General features: G+C 44.6%; 2 protein-coding genes across 12 annotated transcripts in view; one reads left to right on the top strand and one right to left on the bottom strand.

Annotated features, from left to right (window-relative positions):
* LOC132956473 (protein bicaudal D homolog 1-like) overlaps positions 1 to 12,582 on the top strand; it is a 36,918-nt gene extending 24,336 nt beyond the window's left edge. For 4 of the 11 annotated variants that reach the window (XM_061029950.1, XM_061029951.1, XM_061029952.1 and 1 more), the window contains exon 11: positions 1,630 to 3,823. In XM_061029950.1, the coding sequence (XP_060885933.1) occupies positions 1,630 to 2,671 (1,042 nt within the window). In that variant the 3' untranslated portion in view covers positions 2,672 to 3,823. Of the gene's footprint in view, positions 1 to 1,629; positions 3,824 to 8,568; positions 8,893 to 11,363 lie in introns of those variants that run through there. The other 7 variants (XM_061029959.1, XM_061029961.1, XM_061029958.1 and 4 more) reach the window with 6 other exon arrangements.
* A 6,774-nt stretch (positions 12,583 to 19,356) lies between these two features.
* The window catches only part of large1 (LARGE xylosyl- and glucuronyltransferase 1), a 76,275-nt gene continuing 72,310 nt past the window's right edge, over positions 19,357 to 23,321 (bottom strand). Inside the window, exon 15 of the mRNA XM_061029963.1 lies at positions 19,357 to 23,228. Within this exon, the coding sequence (XP_060885946.1) occupies positions 23,031 to 23,228 (198 nt within the window). The 3' untranslated portion in view covers positions 19,357 to 23,030. The remainder of the gene's footprint in view (positions 23,229 to 23,321) is intronic.

The following is a 23,321-nucleotide window of genomic DNA, read 5'->3' on the forward strand; positions in this document are numbered from 1 at the left end:
CTTAAGAGATGAGAAGATCAATACCACTCTTGTGTCTGCACAGTTAATGTGAAGCTTCAGCCAGTTAGGGCTGAGCAAATGGGAATTCACCAACGTTACATTGTGACTAACGAGCTCCCAGACTGTCCGTGTCTGTTTATTTCTGTGATTGATGTTTTAATGCTTTTCTTCATCATCGGTGGTGTGGAAATATCAGATTTCCAAGCATGTAAGCAACAATATTCAGTTATCAAATCCCAGCGCAGCACAGTGGCTCAAACGGCAGCAGAGCAGGTTGAGCTATAAAGTCGCCATCGTCTGGTTTGAGAGTGGTTCAGCAGACTTCACTGATGGTCAGTAGAGCATCCAGCATCTGGAGTCTTCCTGCCCTCCTCAATGCTGTGCGGCATCACACTGCCTTTGGTATTATTTACCCATCTCCACTCCATCAGTGACTTCTGTGTTCACTTTGAGTCTCAGTTTACAACTTGCCATGCTGTTGCCCCTGCTACAACAACTAGCTTAAATAAAAACATGATTATGACCCCACCGCCAAACGGCCAGCATCTATTGCCGTTGTATACTTTGGACATCGTGACTGCAGAGTTAGTAGTCATTACCAAAGCCTACGGGCAGCTCCTGACTATCAAAACACAAAAAACTGAAGACGATAACTGCTTTGCTGGTGCTCACCAACCAGGACTTCTAACTTTAATGTAACGTCTTATACAGTAGCTTATGTTATGGTGCGTTCCCTTTGATCTCGTAAGCTGATAAATACCAATTTGCCAGTTAGATACGTCAGCAGGAACGCCCCCTGAAGTCAGAACTCCGACTCAGAAACTCAAAGGAACTTCATCACCCAAGCTCAAAATCCAACATGGCTTCTCCATTGGCTGTCCATTACAGTGTTTATGAGCAACTTAGTCTTGTTTTTGTATAATTCAATTAAGCACATCGACAGTATTGTGAATGTTGTCATGTTGCTTTCGTGGCAAACTATCACGTAGTGTGTTGTCATCGCTTGGTGTAAGCTAACAAAACAAAGGTACTCCCGGAGGGTCCATGTTGCTTTTCCAACTTGTCGCCAACTCGTCACTGGACTGGACATCATTCCCAACTCTGACATCCGACTTCCGAGGTAAATGGAACGCACCATGAGGCAGCACGGTGGCGCCATCAGGCAGGTGCTGTCGCCTCATAACATAAAGGTTCCTGGTTTGAATCCCCAGTCAAGCAGGGAGCCTTTCTGTGCAGAGTGTGCGTTCATAGTCCGGCTTCCTCCCACAGTCCAAAGACATGCTCGTTAGGCTAATTGGTGACTCAAAATTGTCCGTAAGTGTGATATTGTCTGTCTCTATATGTCAGCTCTGATTGGCTTGTGATCCGTCCATGGTATACCCTGCCTCTCGCCTAATGACAGCAGGGATTGGAATCATAGATAATGGATGGATGGTTGTGTTAGTCCAAGAAACCCTCATGAGAATGATATCGATCTTCTCATCCTCCAACAAAGGAAACACCAGTACTTCCCAAAAAGTGTCCCAAACAGTTAGACTTGATCTTTACTGTCTCATTTCCACATTTGTCTTCACCAGTTTTGACTCTCTCTTCATCTTCCCCTCTGCTGACACCTTGTTCTGTCTTTAGGTGTGACGAGTATGTGACCCAGCTGGATGAGATGCAGAGGCAGCTTGCTGCGGCTGAGGACGAGAAGAAAACTCTGAACTCCCTCCTGCGGATGGCCATCCAGCAGAAACTGGCCCTCACGCAGCGCCTGGAGGATTTGGCCTTCGATCAGGAGCAGACCCACCGCACCCGTGGTAGCCGGCTGACCCGCAGGAAGACCATCACCCCCAAAGTAAGTCACCCTGCCTCGGCTTCGGCATCTGACCCAACCCAAGGGTCCACTTCTGCTTTGGCCCCTGTCAGCCTCTCACTTTCCAGCCTTACTAGTCCTACTTCAATCCTTGATGACCCCTCAGCGCCCCTCAGCCCGTCTATGGTCAGTGCAGCTGCTGCAGCTCTTGCCTCAGCGCTCGCCTCCCCTTCTTCGCACTTACCCCCTCGTAGTCCTTCATCACAAGCAGTCGCTTCATTGGCTGGTCCTCTTTCGCAAGAGAGCCCTCCATCTTTAGAGGCCCCCTCCTCTACCTCAACACGGACCCAGCCCTCAACCCCTATGAAGCTGGCTCACTCCCAGTGGACCCTGGGGGTGCGGACGTTTGTGGTCGACTCCCACAGTTACAGTGTCAACATCTCCCCCACTCTACCCCATAGCTCAAGCATCTGCAGACACTACACCCCTGACACTCATACCTCCCCGCCATCCTCCTCCACCACCACCACCACCACAAGGCCCACCCAGCCGGGATCGGCCCCCTCCTCTCCCTATCGATCCCCCATTTTGGGGCTCAGGCGCTCCACATGGAGCCCCTCAGCCCGAACCCGGCCCTTATCCACTCTGTCTCGCTCTTCTGCTTTCCATACTCCTTCCTTATCCTCCCCTTACTCCTCCTCCCCCTTCCCCACCTCCACCCACAACTACTCCTCTGCCTACTACAGCTCCTCTTCTGGTTTTACCCCCTCCAGCCCCTACCTCGCATCAAGCTCCCCCTCCTCCTACACCCACTCCTCCCACTACACGCCCCTCTACCCCAGATATTACAGTTCTTACCGGCCCCGACACTAACTGTCCTTTACTACAAAAGCTTTCCACCAGGCTCCTTATTGACACCAAAAACTGGAACGCCCGTCGTTTTTCTCCCCTGAGAGAGTAGCGGCTCACAGAGAGGAGGACACAATGGTTTTCTGTTTCCAGTGCCTAAGCTTTGGCCGATGGGTTCTGAATGTTCAGTGACTTTGCTCAGGGATTTGACATGAGGAGCACAAGCAGCCCTGCCTTCCTTTTATTCTGAGGCTGCTGATTGGTCCGCAGGAGGACGTTAATAGAGACTTTTTCATGAGAGTTTTTAGAATTTAGGCTTTCAGGTGGAGATAACACATGCATGGAGTAATTCAATCACTCAGACGTTGACTGGACACTCGGCGGACACTTTCATGACACATTTAATTCCGTCTTTCTTCTGTATTCGCTGTAATATCCACTCTGTTTCAAATAGTAGTCAACCTCATATACTGTATACACAAACACTGTAAACCACACAAAGACGAAGCACTTTTCTTTCTTGATGATTATTGGATGCAAAATGAATCAGTATGACTCAAACTAAATATCCAAAGGCAGAGTTTAGACCTGTTTGGGATGAGGGTTGTCATAATACCAGAATTTTAAACTTTGTTAGGATGATAGTAAAAATCAAACTTTACTAATACCTGTTGATACCACAGCAATGACAGAAAGAAGCCCCAGATTGCCAGTCTTGGCTAATTTGAGGGTTTTAATTGCCAAAACTCCTGCACATCGACTCTCTATTGCATAAAAACATTGATGAAATGTTGGTCCAGAAACATTGCCAATGTTTAAGTGCAATTAAGAGTATCTCCTCCTCTGCTCTCTGACCATTTGTCAGAGGCATACCAGTCAACATTCCTGCATTTTTATGAGACGCCAAATGGACTTGAGAGACGTCCGAACTTGGAATCTGAACAGACAGCCACTAATTTCTCTCTTTTTCTGTCGCTTTTGGTTGAAAACATGACAGACAATCTGGAGTTTATGAACTTCCCTTGTGGATTAAGACGTCTGTTAACCTCGGGAGGAGGCTATTATTAGCTTTGTGGTTTTGCACTCTGGATGGTAGAAGACAGGGTACGGCCATGAACGTGTCTTTGTCCGTTAAAGTGCCAGGTGCTGTTTCGTTCACCACAACCCTCGTAGTGATTGTAGCTCACATCTGGCCCAACCTGATGTGGCTGATAATCACATGAATGTTGCAGAAGTTGTTTGATGCAGCCTCTAGATTAAACATCAGTGGGATGTGAGAAGAAATCCCTTTAGCCGGGGTTAATATGTTTGAATCATACTGACTCCTTTGGTTTCTCAGCTTTGGTTTCACTTTGTAATCTTTCTGACACATAAAACCTTTTATAATGAGACGGCTGTGTGTAGGCTAAGGCCCAATCCCAATTCTACCACTTGGCCCTCTTAGTTCTGAAGTGCCCTGGATTTGATGGTGGCTCGTGGGAACAGACCTACAAGGAGTAGAAAATCAAGTTCTATTGGCATTGTGAAGGGAGAGATTGAATATAATCAACATACTCCATTGTGTTGTCATTAAAGTCATATATTCAAGGAAATTGTAGGAATTTCGCACGATTATTTCTAAAGACTTTGGCTTCCTTGTCCACACAAATATTCGTCTTTCATGTTACACTGTCTTGGGAATGGTTCTTTACTTCTACCATTCCTCTTGGGGTGTACATCTTAAACACTCCCTTTGGGGAGCTAGATGAGCCCCACCCCTCGATCTGTAAGAGATACAGGACGACCTATGTCTTTGTGGCAGTGCTCAAAATGGAGAAGCCGTGCCAAGTGGTGGGGCCAAGGGCTGGAATTGGAATTGGGATCGGACCTTGGGAGTGCTGGACTGGTCATTGGTAGATTTTGTATTCACTTTCACGGTAGGGCACAAAAGGAATTTATTTGTTCACCTCAATGAGTATCCCTCATTTCCTGTCCAGGGTTGCTTCTGTCAGCTCGACCTTAAGCGAGTATTGTCCATCTCTAGATCGACCTGGTGGTCTGTTCCTATATATACATGTACACAGTTATGCATGTTCACATTTGGATGCTCCTATACTGCACACTTCTTTCTCCCTTCAATATAAAAACAATCACATATCAGTCCAGGTTGTATGAAGGGTTGTGACGGAGAAGAAGGAGGGAGGCAGGTGGCGAGCACTCAGATATGACCGGTTTAAGATCAGCAGAATCTCGTAGTCTAGTCATTCCATCGGTATATATATATATATATATATACATATAATATATGAATGTAATGACAGGAAGAGAAGGAGATTCAGAACTATTGGGACTTTCCTTTGTGGCTGATGAGAGATCTTTAAACTCACCATGTAGCACCCTCACTGATCGAATGTATGCAGGATAAGTGAAAGCTCATTCACGGCACCACAGCAAACTCAGGGAACCTGACGAACCTCATTCAACCTGGAAGAAGTCCACAACCATACCAGACAGTAATCACATGGATGTGTTTGCTTTAGAGATCATTTTGGAACAAACTTATTACTTTGTGAGCTTTGAAACCAACCTTCTGCTCCTGGGACTGAGCTGACACAGACTCCAGGAACTTCAAGGTAGACAATAGGAAAATTGTAGAACTTGTAATGTCCTAAAATGTCTTTCAGTCGATGTCCTTTGGGACCATTGGCAAACATCAGATCTGACATCCTTCCGCACACATGATGCCATCCTCCCTGTGTCTGTGTGTGCCGTATAAACCCAACTACACTTTACTGTCAGAGTGTAGCCTAATGACGAACGCCTGTCTCCAACAAAGACCAGTGTTCAGTGTAGCGCGCCCTTTATTTCCACACCTGTCGGTTTTGTGTGTCCTTGTTTGTGGCTTTGATCACTTTCAGAGAGGTGGATGAGTCAGCAGAGCCGGGTTTTAACTGTCAGTGGATTTATTTTGGGTGCTGTACAGAGTACAGACTAGGTCAGTACCTCTTTACCTTTACATCTATTTACAACCTTCCTTTTCCACTTTGCATCACTGGATCTGTACTCACTATTTGTATTTTTCGTGTTCTGAGACTAACGTGACTGTGGACTTTGGTCCGACTCTGTAAATGGATGCACTCTCTTGACTGTAACAAACAAGTTTTTGTGAATTTGCATCATGGGGCGAAACTCATTTGACAGGCACCGATAGGTTCAGACTTTTGATTGGGTTCAAAGTTGTCTTTGCCAGGATGGGCCAACAGTTCAGCCTCATGGTTTTAAAACCATCGGCGCTCTAAAGTTAGTCAATTTTTGAAGGAGTAAATGGCACCGGAGGAAAAGTCAGTGTTGGTCTTTTGGTTCTTTCACACTCAGTCCTTCTTCATATTTACTGCACTCACAGCCAGAGCTTTGAAACCTGGACTTGATGTTTAATTTGAATCAGATAGTTTGCAGGACAATACATTACTTCCACTTTGAACCAAACTTTAACTTGCTTACGTTACTGCTGTCCAGTTTCTGAATGGTGGCGTATATTTCCCTCACGCTGAAGTACTGGTTTGTTCCACCAAATTTGAAAATTTGGCCCGACTAGCACTGTGCAAGTTTCTAGAGCTTACGCCTCAGCATGGAGTCACTGAGAAGCGAATGAGTTTGATTACAGACCATTTTTTAAGAATTTAAGCAAAAAGGTGGAAAATATGTCAAAGAGATAATCATAAACTCAGTGATTTGTCCAAATGTCTCAGCTGTTTCTGTAAAAAAAAAGGACAGTTTTTTTCTTACTGACTAGACACAGGTGCAGTGTTCTGAGTGCTGCCCCCTGGTGGCTGGATGCTACATCACAGCAATTCCAACAGATTGCCCTCCCCCAGTATAAAGAGACAAAATTAACGTTTTTGTTACCTAATTGTCGCTGTGAGAAGACACTTAAATTTAGAGGACAATAGATAGCTTTCATTTTAAAAATGGTCAGCAGTAACATTATGGTCTGTTAATGACCAACGTAAACATGCCTAACCATGGAGGATTGGGGTTTATTAAAGGAAGTTCTGATTCATCTCATGTTTTGTTCTGATCGGGTTCAAATGGTTTTTGTACAGAACTCAGTCTCTTCTGTCATTGTCAAAGATATAGCAAACGGTTTTGCAATTGGTTATCAATTAGAAGGACAAATATTGGCCTTTTTAGGGTATAGTTACAGTAACTGGACAGAAAAGTGGAAGCAATTTCAAAGTGCACAAAAGAAAATTGGGAAAAACAATTTTGTGTGGGTGTTACCCGTATTCTGGAAAGCAGGAAACCAGTTTGATCTCCTCTCTGTGACTCCCTCGCTCTTTCCAAAATGATTCTCCGACAACGTAACACACACACTCACACACACATCTCCAAGCTCCCCTGCAAACATACCGACGATGCTAAATTCATGATGAGGTGAAAATTTAACCAATGAGAGAGATAACCTGAAGTCTGTCAAATGATGGTTTCTGCCCCATGTTACTCAGTTTCATGTGTTTTAGAGTGATCTCTGTCGTGATGCTCTCTGATGGTACCCAAAGAAAAACATCCAACACACATGTGTTGGCATTTTTAGCTTAGCCAGGCTTAGGTGGAGGCTCAGGTGCCGTAAATTTGGATTAAAGGTTACTAAAAATCCTTCACAGGTTGAAAATAGTATAGGGTTGTATTGTAGACGGTATAATTCCATGTTTTTAATACACATGCCCACCAACATTAAAATGAAGACTGTATTCATTTCACCACACTTGCAAATGTTGATCCAAAATGTCCAATTTCAAGAGTGCAGCCCGACTTATTTTGTGTTTTTGATGGCTTGCTTTCTTGCAGTGAAATGGAAAGAGTTTTCTTGTGCCCGTGACCCTGACAGGTGTGTGTTGGTCTTGGAGGAACTCTAGGTTAGACTTTTTAAAAGGCAGCTACACTAACTAGACAACCAAGAAACCTTTATACAGCAAGATTTAAGAAGCCACGCAGAGAAAACAAAAGTGTTGACGCTCACCTCCTTCGGTGTTTGGGTCCTCTCCTGGTTGGTCATAGTTTTTACAAGGATCTAGTCTCAACTGTAAAGGATCAGTCAGTGAGATGTGTACTGACTGAAATGATAAAGTGACCTTACTATATCATCAGACATTAAGAATTGTGTCACTAGGAGCAGCTCTTTGTTTGGCCTTTGGTGCACCTCTTCTTAGAGAATATCTGTAAAACTGGGAAGCAGGAAAGGTCATCCCGACACAGTTAATGGAGGAGGAGGGAGGTTAACCGAGGTGTGTGAGGCTCCTTAAGATCTCATAAACCCAAAGACAAAAGGCGTTTGATTTCGTGAGGGGTACATAATCGCGGGTTGTGTTTAACCGAATTAAATAAACGCAAATGAAACTGTTGTCGGGGGAACAGCAGAAGTAAACTTTGATTGGAATCAGTTGCCATGAAATTATTGGACATTTTAAACACATCAATGGTTGAATTGATGGACTGACGATGAGGGGCCTCACATGCATACATTTACTTTTCTCTGCAGGGCTGATATCGTCTGTGCTGTAGTTTTTTTCCCTTCACATGTTCGGTCTAACACGCCCACCTCCTGATGTTAAAGAAACGCCTCTTCTGCTTCATCTCCTGTCACTGCATCACTTTGCAATATACAGATACGTATCATACTTCATCGCGATCAAACCTTTATCTCGCCTAGCTTACTGTACGCAGCAGCTCGGAGCTAACGGCCTGCAGAGCAAACATCCAGACTGTTAAATATCATCTCACTGAATGTGTCCCGATGCCTGTTTGACCACTTTAAATGCACGTGTACATATCAAGTATTTTAAAGCTTTAACTGTACAGTGTTATGTTCATATAAACTGTAAATATTGATACATTAATACGTTGTTTGTTGTTGTATTTTGTCTTTATTCATTCTACAAAAGGGATGTTATCTAGTGTTATCTAACACAGCAAACGTTAAAAAAGAGGACGAACAAAGTTACACTTTATCTTTACACCCTAACCCAAACCTCGCTGCTGTGGCGGTAAGTGTCGAGTCTGTCACTTCTTTTCTTTGCTCATGCTTTCTGTGTTTCAATCCGAGCTCTGACTGTGTATATCTTTGCAGCTGTGTGTGTGTGTGTGTGTGCGTGTGTGGGTCTAACAGTGTCAGTCTCTTGCAGATCGTCAGTAGCCTTCTGCCACAGTGCCGCTCCTCGTTCCCTCCTCACAGCTGAAGGTTTGAGTCTCCTCAGCTCCTCTTTCAGGTAAAAGTAACACAAACACACAGACTACCTGCAGACTCTGGGGACAGATGTTCAGTGCTCTGTCATTCTCCCCTCAGGCAACATGTTGTCCTGATTTAAATCCAGTTTTAGATAAAATCCCCCCAGATCTGAAAAGTATTGAGTCTCAGGACCGGAGTCCTTCAAAACACAAAGTTTTGATCCCTGATTTAATTTAAAGGGAAAGTTTAAAAGGAATATTATCTTATAATATACTGCATTATTATGCTACAGAACCACAGTGATCCAGGGTGTTCCATTGTGATCCACTGTAATCCACAGTCATCCACGGGGATCCAAAATGATCCACACAGTGATCCACAGCGATCCACATTAATCCACGGTGATCCACAGTGATCCACATTAATCCACGGTGATCCAAAGTGATCCACACAGTGATCCACAGCAATCCACATTAATCCACGGTGATCCACATTAATCCACGGTGATCCACAGTGATCCACATTAATACACAGTGATCCACATTGATCCACACAGTGATCCCCAGTGATACACCGTGATCCCTAGTGATACATGGTGATCCATAGTGATCCACAGTGATCCACAGTGATCTACACAGTCAGTAGGGTTACATGGCGCTAGATATTTGATTTTCTTATCGTATCAGACACTGTTTGGACTTTTAAAATGCATGTCCGAAAATGCATGGCCGACCTACAAAATCGGACCATAACAGACATCTCATAATTGGAAAAGAACACCTAGATAAGTCGTTCATAGTCGGCAAACGGCATGTAAACTCAGTCATCGTATCGTAATCGGATTTTGCGTTCTGCACATGCTCGAGAATTTCCGCCGGGGCTTTCACCCGGAAGTGGAACGAGATGACATAAAAGTGTTGTTGCCGGAAAGGTCAAACGACACCACCGACGGCGTCCTTCTGCTGTTATTGCCGCAGCCAAAATATATGTTGTTCTTCTAATATGCATTATTAGAATGTAAATAATGCACAAACTGTACATAGCTGTAGCGTCGTCCATCTCCTCGTACACCATCTTTGTTTGAATGCCGCCAGATAGTTTGTTGTTGCTGTGACGTATAGGTCAACCGGAAGTGGCTCTATAACCACTTGTTGAAAGGGGTAAAGCGCCATATAGCGTAGCGGAGTCAGCCATGCTCCGGCCATTTATACGATTCTCTGATCGGCATATATACTCAGACAAGTGACAGCTGTCCGTTCGAGCAGCAAATCGGTATATGGCTTAATCCTATCAAGCTATCCCATGTAAACGCATACACGTGATACACGGTAATCCATAGTGATACACAGTGATCCATATTGATCCCCAGTGATACACGGTGAGCCATAGTGATCCACAGTGATCCACACAGTGATCTACAGTGATACATGGTGATCCATAGTGATCCACAGTGATCCACGGTGATCCATAGTGATCCAGTGATCCACACAGTGATCCACAGTGATACATGGTGATCCATAGTGATCCACAGTGATCCACGGTGATCCATAGTGATCCAGTGATCCACACAGTGATCCATAGTGATACACAGTGATCCATAGTGATCCACAGGGATCCACAGTGAACCCCAGTGATCCATAGTGATCCACAGGGATCCACAGTGATACACAGTGATCCATAGTGATCCACGGTGATCCACAGTGATACACGGTGATCCATAGTGATCCAAGGGGATCCAAAGTGAACCCCAGTGATCCATAGTGATCCACGGTGATCCACAGTGATACACGGTGATCCATAGTGATCCACAGTGATCCACAGTGATCCAAGGGGATCCAAAGTGTTCCACAGTGATCCACAGTAATACACAGTGATCCTGTTTGGCTGTACCTCCTCCATACTGATGCCTCCGCTCTCCTCCAGTGACACACCTCCAACCCCCTTCCCCTCGCATCCACACAAAATAGTTTAGTGCAGGCAGCTGGCAAACTTGTCCTTTGCTGGAGCTGTAATCACCTGTCCTGCATTGTTGTGTTAGCATGCTAATGTTAGTGCTCTTTAGTTAGCTCGTAGCTTCACATTGCATGTAAACTGATACAGAATGACCTTGATCTAAAAACTCTTACGTGATGTTCAAATAATCAGTGAGTATCTTCTTCTTCTTCTCTCTAGTCCTTGACTAAAACAGCTTTTATACACAAGGAGAGGAGCCGGCCGTCCTGTCCATGTAAACACGGCTCTGACAACAACACAGCCAGCGGGACTCGAGCTTCTCACTCATTGTAGACAGTCATGACTCAGAGACACATTTACACAGGATAGACTTGATTTATGAGATATTTATGTGGAACATGTCTCTCGTTTTTCCTTTCATGATGCTTACCTCTTCATTTTTCACCATAAACATTTCTTTGTTAAATGTGTCTACACTGACATATCACAGGATAATCTGCAGTTAGCTTCTAGGTATCAAACCCCAACCATGATCCTTTCTTTTCTTTCTCTCCACAGCAGCATGTCGACCCCTTGTGGTTCACCCAGCAGACGCCCACCATGAGTGCCTCCTGTCTGGACTCCTCTTTTTCCTCCATCTCAACAACACCTGACCCCTAAACTCTGTGACACCGTCGACCCTGAAATCCTTCCCACGATGCCTCCACACAGAGTGCCTGGCTCACACTTTTACATTTCTTTGGAGAAGCTGAAGATCTTCTCCGACATTTGCGACTGCCAGCAGAGCCTCATGAACTCACAGACCGACCTGCAGACACATATTCATCCATGTACTCATTATTAAGACTGATTTGAATCATTGAAATCATATGAAATCCTGTTTTCTGTCACACTAAGTGGTTACTGTGTGTGTGCGTAAGCACAAACATTCATTTGACGTGTGTATCTGTATCACTACAGGAGAATATCACCGTGCTAGTATGCTAACCTTTGTGTGCATGTGCAGCTGTGTAGGCTGATGCTTCAATCATTGCTGCTTCTTTTAACTCATATATTAAGTCATTACACTGCATTGTTTTTGATGTTTACTCATACTATTCATGCATGTAAGTCTACTTTAAAAAATGAGAAAAATCTCCTGTAAGAAAAGCACAAACTAAAGCAATGCATTCCAGAAACATCTTCTCTGTGTCTGTTAGAATTGTGTCCACAGCTGCAGAACGCGGACGTTAAACTCATCATGTGTTCTTTGTGGAGGTGACAGTGTTTATCACGGTGACAGTCAGCCTCCTCTTTGATGTCACTGTAAACTTTATCTTTACACAAATGCGTTTCACTCACTCGCAGCGCTCAACCAACTGCCAAAAACAAAGGCCAACAGGATCGGACTGATGAGCTGGAGTCTGCAGAGGAAGTAATGTGAAACTTCACGAGCTTTGATCTGGGTTTGGTCCTGCAGGTCAGATGCACTGAGAGAGTTTCCTCACTTCATGTCTGCACCACACTGCTGAGTAACACTCAAACAGGAAGGGTTCACAACCTGCAAGTTGACCTGCGACGGGTCCTGGAGGAACAGGTGGAGGCTTTTGCAGCAAACCCGAACACTGCAACACTAAAATCACAGAGACGTTTTATGACTTTTTATTCCCCTGAGTCGGTCAGACTGTCCGCTGATGATGCTGTTACTTGCTTGGTACAAAATGAAATCTGTGAAGAAGATGAATCAGCATTAAAAAAGCAATATTGTTGTCAAATTGAAATAAACAACTGATATTAAGTTTGCTTTTCCTTCTTGTTGTACTACAGAACATTTAGTCTATGAAGTAAACGTGTTTGATTGAAAATGTGAGGTTTAGGAAATGCAAGGAATTCTTCCTCTTCTTCTTTTTTTCAAATCAATAAAATCAGCTTTTTACATGCCACAAAACACACCAAAGTTGGCTTGTGCATGAGCAGGGGAGTGTCCAGAGGGGTGGCATGAGCCCCACACAGAGTCTGAAATCTGATTGGCCAGCCCAAGTGCCACCCCAAAAAATCCTAAACTTTGATTGGCTATTGGTCGTGTCAGAGGCGAGACTTGTGTCAAGACTGACTATAAGGTTCATTTTTTTTGGGAAAGGCTGCTAGTATTTTTCTCTACATATCAATGTCTATTTCCAAAGACAGGTGCATGGGAAAGTAATGCACTCTGTCTTGCAATTAACTAAAATTTGTCGGGACCAAAAAGACGCCAATAAAAGTATTTTTGCAATTTAGAATGTCTGCAGGAGTTTGCATACATGTTTTTAAGTACTTTAAATTCTGACTTGAACATATGTCTTCTTTGCACATTTATTTCAGGCCACCCCTGCAGAAGTCAGAGCCCCAGTTGGGCCACCCCGGTCTAATAAGTCTGGACACGCCCCTGCACATGAGGCTTAGCGAAAAAATTGTTCGTATAATGGTTTGTTGCAGAGCTTTATTCCTCTATAGCGCCCCTTTGATGTTTTCAAGAGGGGTTCACACAGGTTGCTCTGACCTACATGACATTTTTAAGCACATGTAACTTGCACCCATATTCTAACAGGAAGTCTGCCATTTTGATTTGAATTTCAAACTAAAAGGAACAAGCTCCTTGCAGGTGTTTCATTTTCTTGCGTTCTTGGAGGAGGAAACAGACGAGGAAGGCTGAGAGAAAAACAGCAAAGTTTCTCACATTGCTCTCATAAAATCCCAACGTTTCATTAAAGTAGGACTGAAGTCTGCAGCCCGTTTGACTCAATGGTCTCCTTCCCTGTTCTTTCACTCTTTATTATTATTACTACAGTAAAATGGTGTATTTTTCGATTCTCTCACCTTACCTTCCTGACCTGAGAGGGGGAGAAGCTGTCCACTTTGGTTGAGAATCGGTGATTAAATATATTTTACAGCATTTTGTCTTTGCAGTTCTCACATGGATTAAATCGTATTCTGTTTCCCTCAAAGCAAACAAATGATGACTTACAATCAGCTTGTAGCATCCAACGTATTCTCTGATCACACATAGATCTGCAGCGTCACAGTTTCTGTAGCTCCATTGTTTACTCCTTTTAACCACTAGAGGGCGCAAATGTATAAGGATTACAGACCCGCAGCAGTAGACGTAAAGAGAAAAGAGGAGAGGAATCCATTTGTGTGTGTGTGTGTGTGTGTGTGCGTGTGTGTGTGTGTGTGTGTGTGTGTGTGTGTGTGTGTGTGTGTGTGTGTGTGTGTGTGTGTGTGTGTGCGTGCGCGCGCGTGTGCTCTCTCATCGTCTCCTCTGTGCAGATCGAGCAGCAGGTTTTTCCTCCTCACATGAACAGGAACTCTGCAGAATAAAGATGGAAATGAAATGAATTAATTGTTCTCGACTCGTCTCTGTTCGGGCTTCTTTGGTGAATTATTCAAATGAAGTGAGAGTGTTTGGGGACTTTCTGAAACGCCTTCGAAGATATTTAAGACGTGACCTGAAAGACGAACGAGAGCTTATTTAAGGTTCTTCATCAGGACTTTAGAGTACACTACTTGCTGTGTGCTTTTTATTTTGAAATACAGCAAGGCCCTTCTGGTAGATGAAAGGTTAGGTCATGAAGTTAAGAACAGAAACAGGAAGTGGTTAGGGATCCCAAACTGTGGTCTAACAGCTCAAAGGAATGGTAACAAAGGTAATGATGTTATCAGGTGGATATTACTTTGGATTCATCAGCTGAGCTGTCTGACAGTTTGTTAAAGTGAAATGAGACATTCAAAGATGCAGCAGTGTCCTTCTTTAACACCACTGAGACTACCTTCGGTGAGCCTGAAGGGACAAAATAACATGAGGCTAATCACAATTAACTCATTAACGCTGACAGCCCTAATTTTTTTGTATTATTAATTATTTTTTTTAATATTAGTATTATAAATTATTATGGGGAGAGGGACATTTTTTTGTTTCATTAAATGAAAAGGAAACATAAAAAGAGCAGCAGCTTCTTTTCGGTCTGACTCTCAGCCTGAACGTCGTACACAGAAAAATTAGACAGAAATGAACACAGCAATTTAGAGGCTTTTAGCATCCATCCCTCTGTTTGCGTTATCGTTGCCGTGGTGATAAAATTTTGAAATAATGAAAGTAGTGGTGCATGAATAATTCATGACATGAATGAAATTGATTTCCAAGAAAAGTGTCTGCAGTGATGTTTCCATGAGTGAACCTGTTTATGTGGATGTTGATGTGTCTCCATTATGTCGCTCTACGATGTCATGTAATGGTGCTCCGAGGAAGAATACGGATGTTTCTGTCGTCCCACTGTTCCACGTTTGCAAATCAAATATCAGAATTTAAATGCATATGAGCAACCATAGTCTGTGCATATAAATGCGTGAAACTTAATGATATCTGTATGCATTGAGATGGTAAACACCTTAAAGGTAATATATTCTCCTCCTCTTCAACCAGTGTAACTAAGTCTCAGAGCTCCTCAAATGAGCTGTGTCAGACCACGCCCCCTCTCTGGAAGATGCTTGGGTGTCTCGGTCTTTCTCGCTCCATGTCCTATAGTTTACGGTGAGAAGGCAGACTCAGAGGGCAGAACAAACACCTAGCTGTGGGAGTGTCACCCACCTGGGGGAGATGTTACTGCCCGTTGTGATGTCATGAAGGGAACATCTCCAAACGACCTGTTTGAGGAGACATTTTCTGAAAAGTGGAGCAGGCAAAAGACAAAGAGGACGGACTTTTCTCATCATTTGGGGATTTGTAGACAGACTAGAGATACATATTAGTGTTAGAGGAACATGGTGAAGAGGATATGGCATAATATGTGACCTTTAAATTTCAGTGTTTCCTGTTTAATTGTGTTGTTCCTGCTGCTGTGTATCTTTTTGATTGCCTTCGCCAGTTCCCCCTGTGTCTTGTTTCCTACTCCTGTGTCCAAACACACCAAGTCTATTTAAATAATTAATAGACTTTTCTAGTATATAACGCTTTTACACCGCATGTCACACCTACACATTCACACACTGATGGTAGAGGCTGCTATGTAAACATATTCACACGCTGCAGATGTAGCAGCACCAGCCACTTGGGGTGAAGTGACTTGACCAAGCACACATTGACATGTGACTGCCAGAACTGGAGATCAAAGCCCTGACCTTGAGAGAGGTTGAGAGACGACCGACTTTACCATTGAGCCACAGCCACCCCTATTTAGTGTCTGTCTGCTTTCTCTTCCTTGTCAGTTCATCATCTGTCAAACGACCCTCGTTTAAAGTACTTAAAATACACTGTCATGCTTTTTCTTTGTGTTTTTGTTGGACATTGATGGATTTTTGACCTCCTGAATGAGTGAGCTTTGTTTTGCCTTTTGTTTCAATAAACCGTTTTGGATTTCTTCAGAATTGTGACAGAAATCACAGTTTGCAGGTAAACATTGGAGATAGTATTAAAGATTATGGTGGAAAAGTAATACGCCTCCCCTTTATTATCTGTCATCAGGTTACTCTTGTGCTTTTGTCTAAAAATGGATACAAGCATGTGAACTACAAGGGTCCCAAAACGCAGCCCTGTGGTGCTCCTGTTATCTTTAAAGAGTTGTTTTGTGTTCGTTTTTACTGATGATGTGTCTCACTGTCTTTAATATAGCTCCTTAAATAAACTGTCTGAAAACAGTGTGGATGAAAAAGTGTTTGATTTCAGAACTGACACTTGAGACAAAAGATGTTTCCTCCTCGCTGTGACAGCCGCCCAAACATTTTTCACGTCCACACGGCTCCCTCCTGTGCTCCACGAGTAGAAGGAACTGAAAAACTGTGAACCAGCTCTAAAAAACACATCAGTGACAAAGACCAGCATACTGTGTACACTAACAGCTTTTTGTAAAATGTCACAGCAATTTTAAAAATGTCAAAGCAATATCTCAAACCTCGCACACAGGTACGGTGTGTTCTGATGGATGACTGAGTGTGAGGAAGCTGGTTTCTTTGTTCTAACATGTAAAAACTGATCTGGGATTGAAATCACACGAGTCTCAGTTATTACAGATGCTGGTGTTCCTGTTCTCTCAGAGGATGGGATGCAGGAGGAACAGTTTGGCTTCGGTAATAAACTGTGTCGGTGTTGCTGCGAGCGGAGCCGTCTGTGAGGGGAGGCCTGCAGACGGTGATTGATTGTCTCAATCGACCCGCTCCAGACAGTCTCCATTACGGCTCTACGTGAGGAGACTGCGCTCGGCCCTCTGGGACGAAGCTCCACGCCTGCCGTCACCCTGCACACCTCTGTCACAGCCATCAGTAAACATTCGTCAAGTGAGGGAGGGGGAGGGCAGAGGTGACCACCAGCGGGCAGAACCATCGGCTGCTGTTTACAGATCTGCTTCTGTTTGTCCAGTTCTCTGTTCTCATTTTGTGGTTCTTTCCTCTCTCTGGAGGAAACCTAAATTATATTTGAAAAACAGATGTTAAATTCTATTTCTCTAAAGATGATTTGATTCCCAACCTCTTGATATATTAAGATAGGACCAAATGCCTACAGAGGAGTTCTTTTAAACTCTTTGTTTACACTTGAATGCATCAAATTACAGGCAGAAAAACTGTCATTGAAGTATCAAACTCAGTAGTCATCCGCCTTCTTAAATTTCTCCAGCGTCTTTTTTCGCCATGTCTTGCCTCCTGAGAACTTCCCACCCCATCCCTCTGACGTGGAAATCTCACCTGTGGAGGACGTGGTTGAAAGAGCGACTCAGGAAGATTTCAGAGGCAGACTGTTGTGCATTTTTTTTGTGAAAGTATTCAGGAGTGCAAGGTGTGAAAACAACTCATCTAAGCTGTTCCCACCTGCCTTATGCTAAGCTAGGCTAACCAGCTCGAGCCCTGTGTTTTGACACACGCCTGTGATGCTGATGTGAGTCTTGTCATGTTACTCTCACAGAGAACGCCGTCTCTTTAAAGCCTTGTGGGACAAAATGATGAGAAATTAAAGCTATTTCAGAACCAACAAGCTAAAAGGAACACAAGTGAACCTCTATTTTAACATTTGCACGTCCGAATGTCCGAATGCATGATCTGTGAGCACTGCTGGGGAGGTCTTGTGAAGTAAGTATGCCATTGCAAACCTTTGCTTTACTTGATATGTGACGATAAAGAGCGTGAACTCAATCTCTAGGTGCAGAAACAGACTTTAAAACGCTCCCCTCTTGGTCCCAAAGGCCTCTGTTCATCTCTGTAAGGCTAACAGCCTCCAATCCTCTGAATGCATTATAAAAAAAGTCTGCCGAAATTCATGCATTAAATTTTAAATTGAATTAATGAGCGGCTCCAGTAAAACTTTTAATAGCCTATCCGATAAGAGGGATGGAGCTGTGGGACCTTCATTAAAGGGGAGTTAAAGGGATGGCTCGGCCGGGGACAGTCGGACTCCAGGGAGCTGATAAAGTGTGCGCTCGGAGAACATTTCATTTAGAGCGAAACAGAAGAACAACCGGGCCGAGGAGGAGACGGCAGTAACGTGGCTTCAGAGGAAGGTCAATAAAAACTACACGGACAATTTAACTATATCAGAAACTCTGTGAGGAGGGTCACAAGGAGAACACTTTGAAGGATTTCTTCGTCTGTTGATGTATAAATAAATACTCAGTAACAAGATTTCATAAAGAGAAGTTTAGTACACAAATACCATGGATAACAGATTTTAATAAACATTTCTGAAATCATTTTAAAATACGAGAAGAAATCATAATCTATGCACATAAAGACGATCAGAGACCCATGAACTGCCTTATATGATATCATCAGGGGAATGACTCACTGCAGGAGACCGCCTCTAGTGGACACTGGAGGAACTGCAGGCTTTGGTACTTCAGGACTTGAGCTTGTTTAGTTCTTTTCTAGTCTTCTGACAACTCAAAGCGCTTTCACACCTACACATTCACACACTGATGGCTGAGGCCGCTGAGTTAAGAGTCCATCAGTATTAACTAACGCCACACATTCATACACCGCTGACGAAGCAGAGGGAGCCACTTGGGGTGGAGTTTCTTTACCAAGAAAACATCAGACATGTGGCTGCAGGAGCTCGGGATTGAACCCTTGTAATTCCGGTTGCGAGACAAACGATCCAACCACTGAGCCACAGCCGCCCAGGGGGGTTGTTTATTATTGCAGCCTCAAGTGGACACTCCAGGAACTGCAGTCTTTTGCTCTTTCGCAATGGCTTCACTTTCCAGCACCGGAGATTGCTGCTTGTTTGAGGTCGCCAAAGCCACATAGCCCTGATGACCCCGCCATGACATCACCAGGGTTACTGATGATGTCGAAGTGACTTGACAAAGCTCCTCCAAAGACACAGAGACATTATTCTGCTTTTTATGGGCTGATCCTTTCTCTGTTTGACGCTGACGATGTCACAACGACAGAGGGGTTCTTCAGCTTAGACAGGAGGGACTCTGGAGAATTCCTGCAGGTAAACAAACGCTCAGGTGAACTCAGTTATGGGTCACATGACTCCCTCGCTAGGCGGGTTCAAAAGGTAAACGTGGAATTCATGGAGAGAGAAAAGATGAAACGGAGTCTGAGACGTGTTTGACTCTTTGCTTTTATTCAGGTAGCAGCATCAGTCAGACTGTCCTACTTACACACCGCAGCTCCTTCCTGCAAAATACACACACACACACTCACATCACAGTCAGACTCCACACACACACACACACACACACTTCCGCATACTGAGCACACACGTATAATCAAGACACACAGCGTATTCATTTATTCACACACACAAACACTTAGACCTGGATGACTGCTCTGAGCCTTTCTGCAGCTTTTCTGTAGAGAGAGAGAGAGAGAGAGAGAGAGAGAGAGAGAGAGAGAGAGAGAGAGAGAGAGAGAGAGGCCTCTAGTTTCACAACAGTATGATCTCAGAACTGTGGATGTTTTGGATTTGGAGGAACTTTTTAACCGATCTAAGGTTGTTTTCAGATGTAACCTGTTTGGTACGGTTAACACAAACTTGAATGCGTTTGCTAAGTATGTGCGGTTCGCCTGTGCTGGTGTGAAAGCTGTCAATCAAACCCTGGCGTGGACATAACAACCGCGCAAAGGCCTCTTGAAAAGGTGGGTCTCTGTCCACTGTTTTTCGGGAAGCATACCTGACGGATCTTCAGAAACAGTTGGGGTGTATGAGCATGTCTTCCATGAAACCAGGGCAAATGCTCAGGTAAACTCAGAGGTCACATGACTCCCTCTTTATGTTTATCCTCCCAGGTTCAGGAGGATTAACATGTGGTGAGCAGAGCCTGCATCACTCCGTGTAGTCGTCTGTCCATTTAGAAACCGGAAAGAGTCTTTGGAGCAGCCACAGCCAACCAGGAGGAAGCTAGTCTTTGAAATTCTGACCAATCAGAGAGCATTTTCCCTGGTGTTATAAATGTCCCCGTTTGAACACAGACCAAATTTGAGGTAATTAAGCAACAATGGAACAAATTAGTCCATGATTCAGACCAGAGCAAACGATCTAGAGGTGTGAAAAGTTCCTGATCCTGTAACGGTACTGTATTTTCAGGTTTGGAAAATCTGCAACTCTCAATCGATTGTAGCCTCAAACTTTGACCCCAACGGTCAAATCTATGATGGACTGGTTTTTCTTACTAGAGCATCAAAGAAGCAGGGAAAGTGTGACTGAGCTGGGCTTAAACACGACTGTTAGAAGCACATTTTTTAAACGAATACTGAGACAAAGTGTGGGGGGGGGGGTTTCACACCATCTGTCTCTCTTTTAGTGTTCCTCCGTCAGGACTCAGTGTTTGGGCTAGAGTTTAAAGTAATGAAGAGGCTCAGATCGTTTTAACATTGTGAACAAATGAGGTGCGTTGGTAATCTGCTCCCTGATCAGTTTAACCACTGAATGATCCACGATGGTGGAGAGAGAGGCGATACAGGTGATACATCTTCAGACGGTCCCTACACAACTTCATCAGTGCGACCGAGTTTAAGATGGTTTGTGTCTTTTACTAAATCCTCTTCTGGTGTTTATATGAAGTACCAGAAAGTTTCAGGACTGGTTCAAACCAGACTAGTCTACAGGCCCTGACCAAGCAGACAGCAAAGAACTTGCACTTAAACACACCGCAAAGACTACAGCCGACGGCCAACCACCACGTACGTTCTGCTCATGCGTGAGAGGAAATAACTCTCCATGCCAGCAGGGGGCGGTAGTCCGCTGTTATGATACCAGAAGACCATTTTCACACCGCTGTCGGTCACCACTCGTATTATAGGTAGTCTACTAATGGAGAAAAATGTCTGATAAAAAGTTGAAAATGGCGCTGGCGTTGTCAGCCCTTGGTCTTTTAGTGGAAAAAGAAAAGAAGAGGCGGAGGCGACCAATAAGGAGAAACCACACTAATGGGTGAAAGCATGAATACTACAGCGGCGTGCTCAAGGGGCTTTCCTGAACCTGAGTCGAGAGCTGGAGAGAAATTAAACCTCCAAACAGCCAATCAGAGAGATCCTTCTCACCGACCGACGCCGATTCAACATGTCGAATCGACAGAAAAAAGGTCCACGGGTAGCAACGGAGACGGACACACCTCAACAAATTGGGGCGACGACCGCTCGCCTAGTTGGACCGACGGCCGACGGTCTCCTTGGTGTGTGACAAAAAAAAACAACTGAAACTACGGCTACTCCAGCTAGAAAAAGATTTCTGTTTTGCAGAGAAATCTCATGTACGTTCTGAATGTGAGGAATACAGCTTCATGCACGTTATAATAAATATGAAAAGGCTGCAGAAAAGGAAAGAAGTAACAGAACATGTGGCTGTTATGTGCACATCATGAAGGGGATGAATCCACATCGGCTGAATTTATCAACACCGGAGGTTGTTGCTTGCTCCAAACCAATGTCCATCAAGAACACAAAAAGCTGCAGTTTCACTGGACACCACCAAACTGTTGTCAAAGTAAAGGAGAGAGAGAGAGAGAGAGAGAGAGAGAGAGAGAGAGAGAGAGAGAGAGAGAGAGAGAGAGAGAGAGAGAGAGGGGGGAGTGTCTGACTCTGTCTGTCAGTTTGATTTTCAGAGTTTCACAGTTTTAACTATCCCTCCTCATCACACCGTCAAGAGGATCCGAGGGGGACAGGAGACCCCACCAACTCCTCCAGGCTCCGCCCATCAGGACTGTAAACACACTGATAAATAATACTGATTGTTGGAGGGACGAGTAAACAGTGAGTTCAGTAAGCGCTGTGTCGCCTCCTGCAGGCTCACACGGCGGCAGGACTTCAGGTGTTTGTGCACACCTCACCCCGATCAAAAAACAAACGCACGCACACACACTCACCATCTGCTGTCAGGTTCAAACAGGAAACATTCTGTAGCATTGATGACCTCCACCCATCCCTGCACTTAACGTTGTCGCTGCTGACGACTTATTCCGATGTGTATCAGCGATCAAACAAACGGAGCAGCAGCAGACGCTCGCTGGCTGGCTGCTCGCCACACTATCTCAGTGTGTGTGTGTGTGTGTGTGTGTGTGTGTGTGTCAGTCGTCACAATGAGATTCTGTAAATCTGTGTGGACGTGTTTACCGCTTTGTCTTATCTCGCCGCCTGCTGACGATTTGCATTCGAGTCGGGGTGAGCTGTCAATCAAACCGCCGGCGCAGCTCAGAATGAAATGTTTCACATCTTCAGCTTTGCTTAGGCTTTTAGCTAAACGCTGTCCTGGAGGAACACACTCACACACACACACACATACATACAGACACACCAGTACACACACACATACTTACGCAGTCACGCATTTCATTTATCTGCACACACACACACACTCATCCTTAACGTTACACCCAGCCCACAGCTCTGTCACTGCTCTTACAAATATGGCGAGGCGTTGAATGTCTGTTTTTCTTTGCCTGCTGTCTGTCACACTTAAGGGCCGGATCTTTGGGCCAACATAAACCAGGTTCTGGTTTGGGTCTAGCTGTAATTGTTGTCGTCTTTCAGAGCTTTAGTGAGTGATCTCCTCCTGGATCATCTCTCCATCCACAGCCGAGGACAAAGAATGGACATAAAGACCCTCGCAGTCCCACGCTGAGGGTCGAACGTTCTGTAAAAGTCAGAGGCAGTCTAAAATCCTCAGGTCAGCCTCACCCAGGCTGTCCCTGTTTCCTCCACCATCCGCCCCCGCCCAGAGAGCGTGTCAGTAGTTCATGGCGGGGGGGGGGGGGGGTGTGTGGGGGTCTGCAGTGGTAGCTAGCTGTTGTTCTCGGCAGTCATGTATTTGAGCGCGGCGAAGCCGTAGCGCCGCGACATGTTCTGCTGAAACTCCTCCTTCAGGGTCTTCAGGCAGACCCGGTACTGTTTGTTGGAGCGGAACTTGGTGATGTCGAAGCTCGGGGCGTGAGGCATGTGGATCATGTAGGCGTTAGGGAGGACCACAAACTCATACTCCTGCAGAGAGAGAGAGAGAGAGAGAGAGACAGAGAGAGAGAGAGAGAGAGAGAGAGAGGAGTCTGAGTTTCATGGATTTGTAAGGTCGATCTA

This window comes from Labrus mixtus, chromosome 22, assembly GCF_963584025.1.
Source record: "Labrus mixtus chromosome 22, fLabMix1.1, whole genome shotgun sequence".
NCBI classification, from domain to species: domain Eukaryota; kingdom Metazoa; phylum Chordata; class Actinopteri; order Labriformes; family Labridae; genus Labrus; species Labrus mixtus.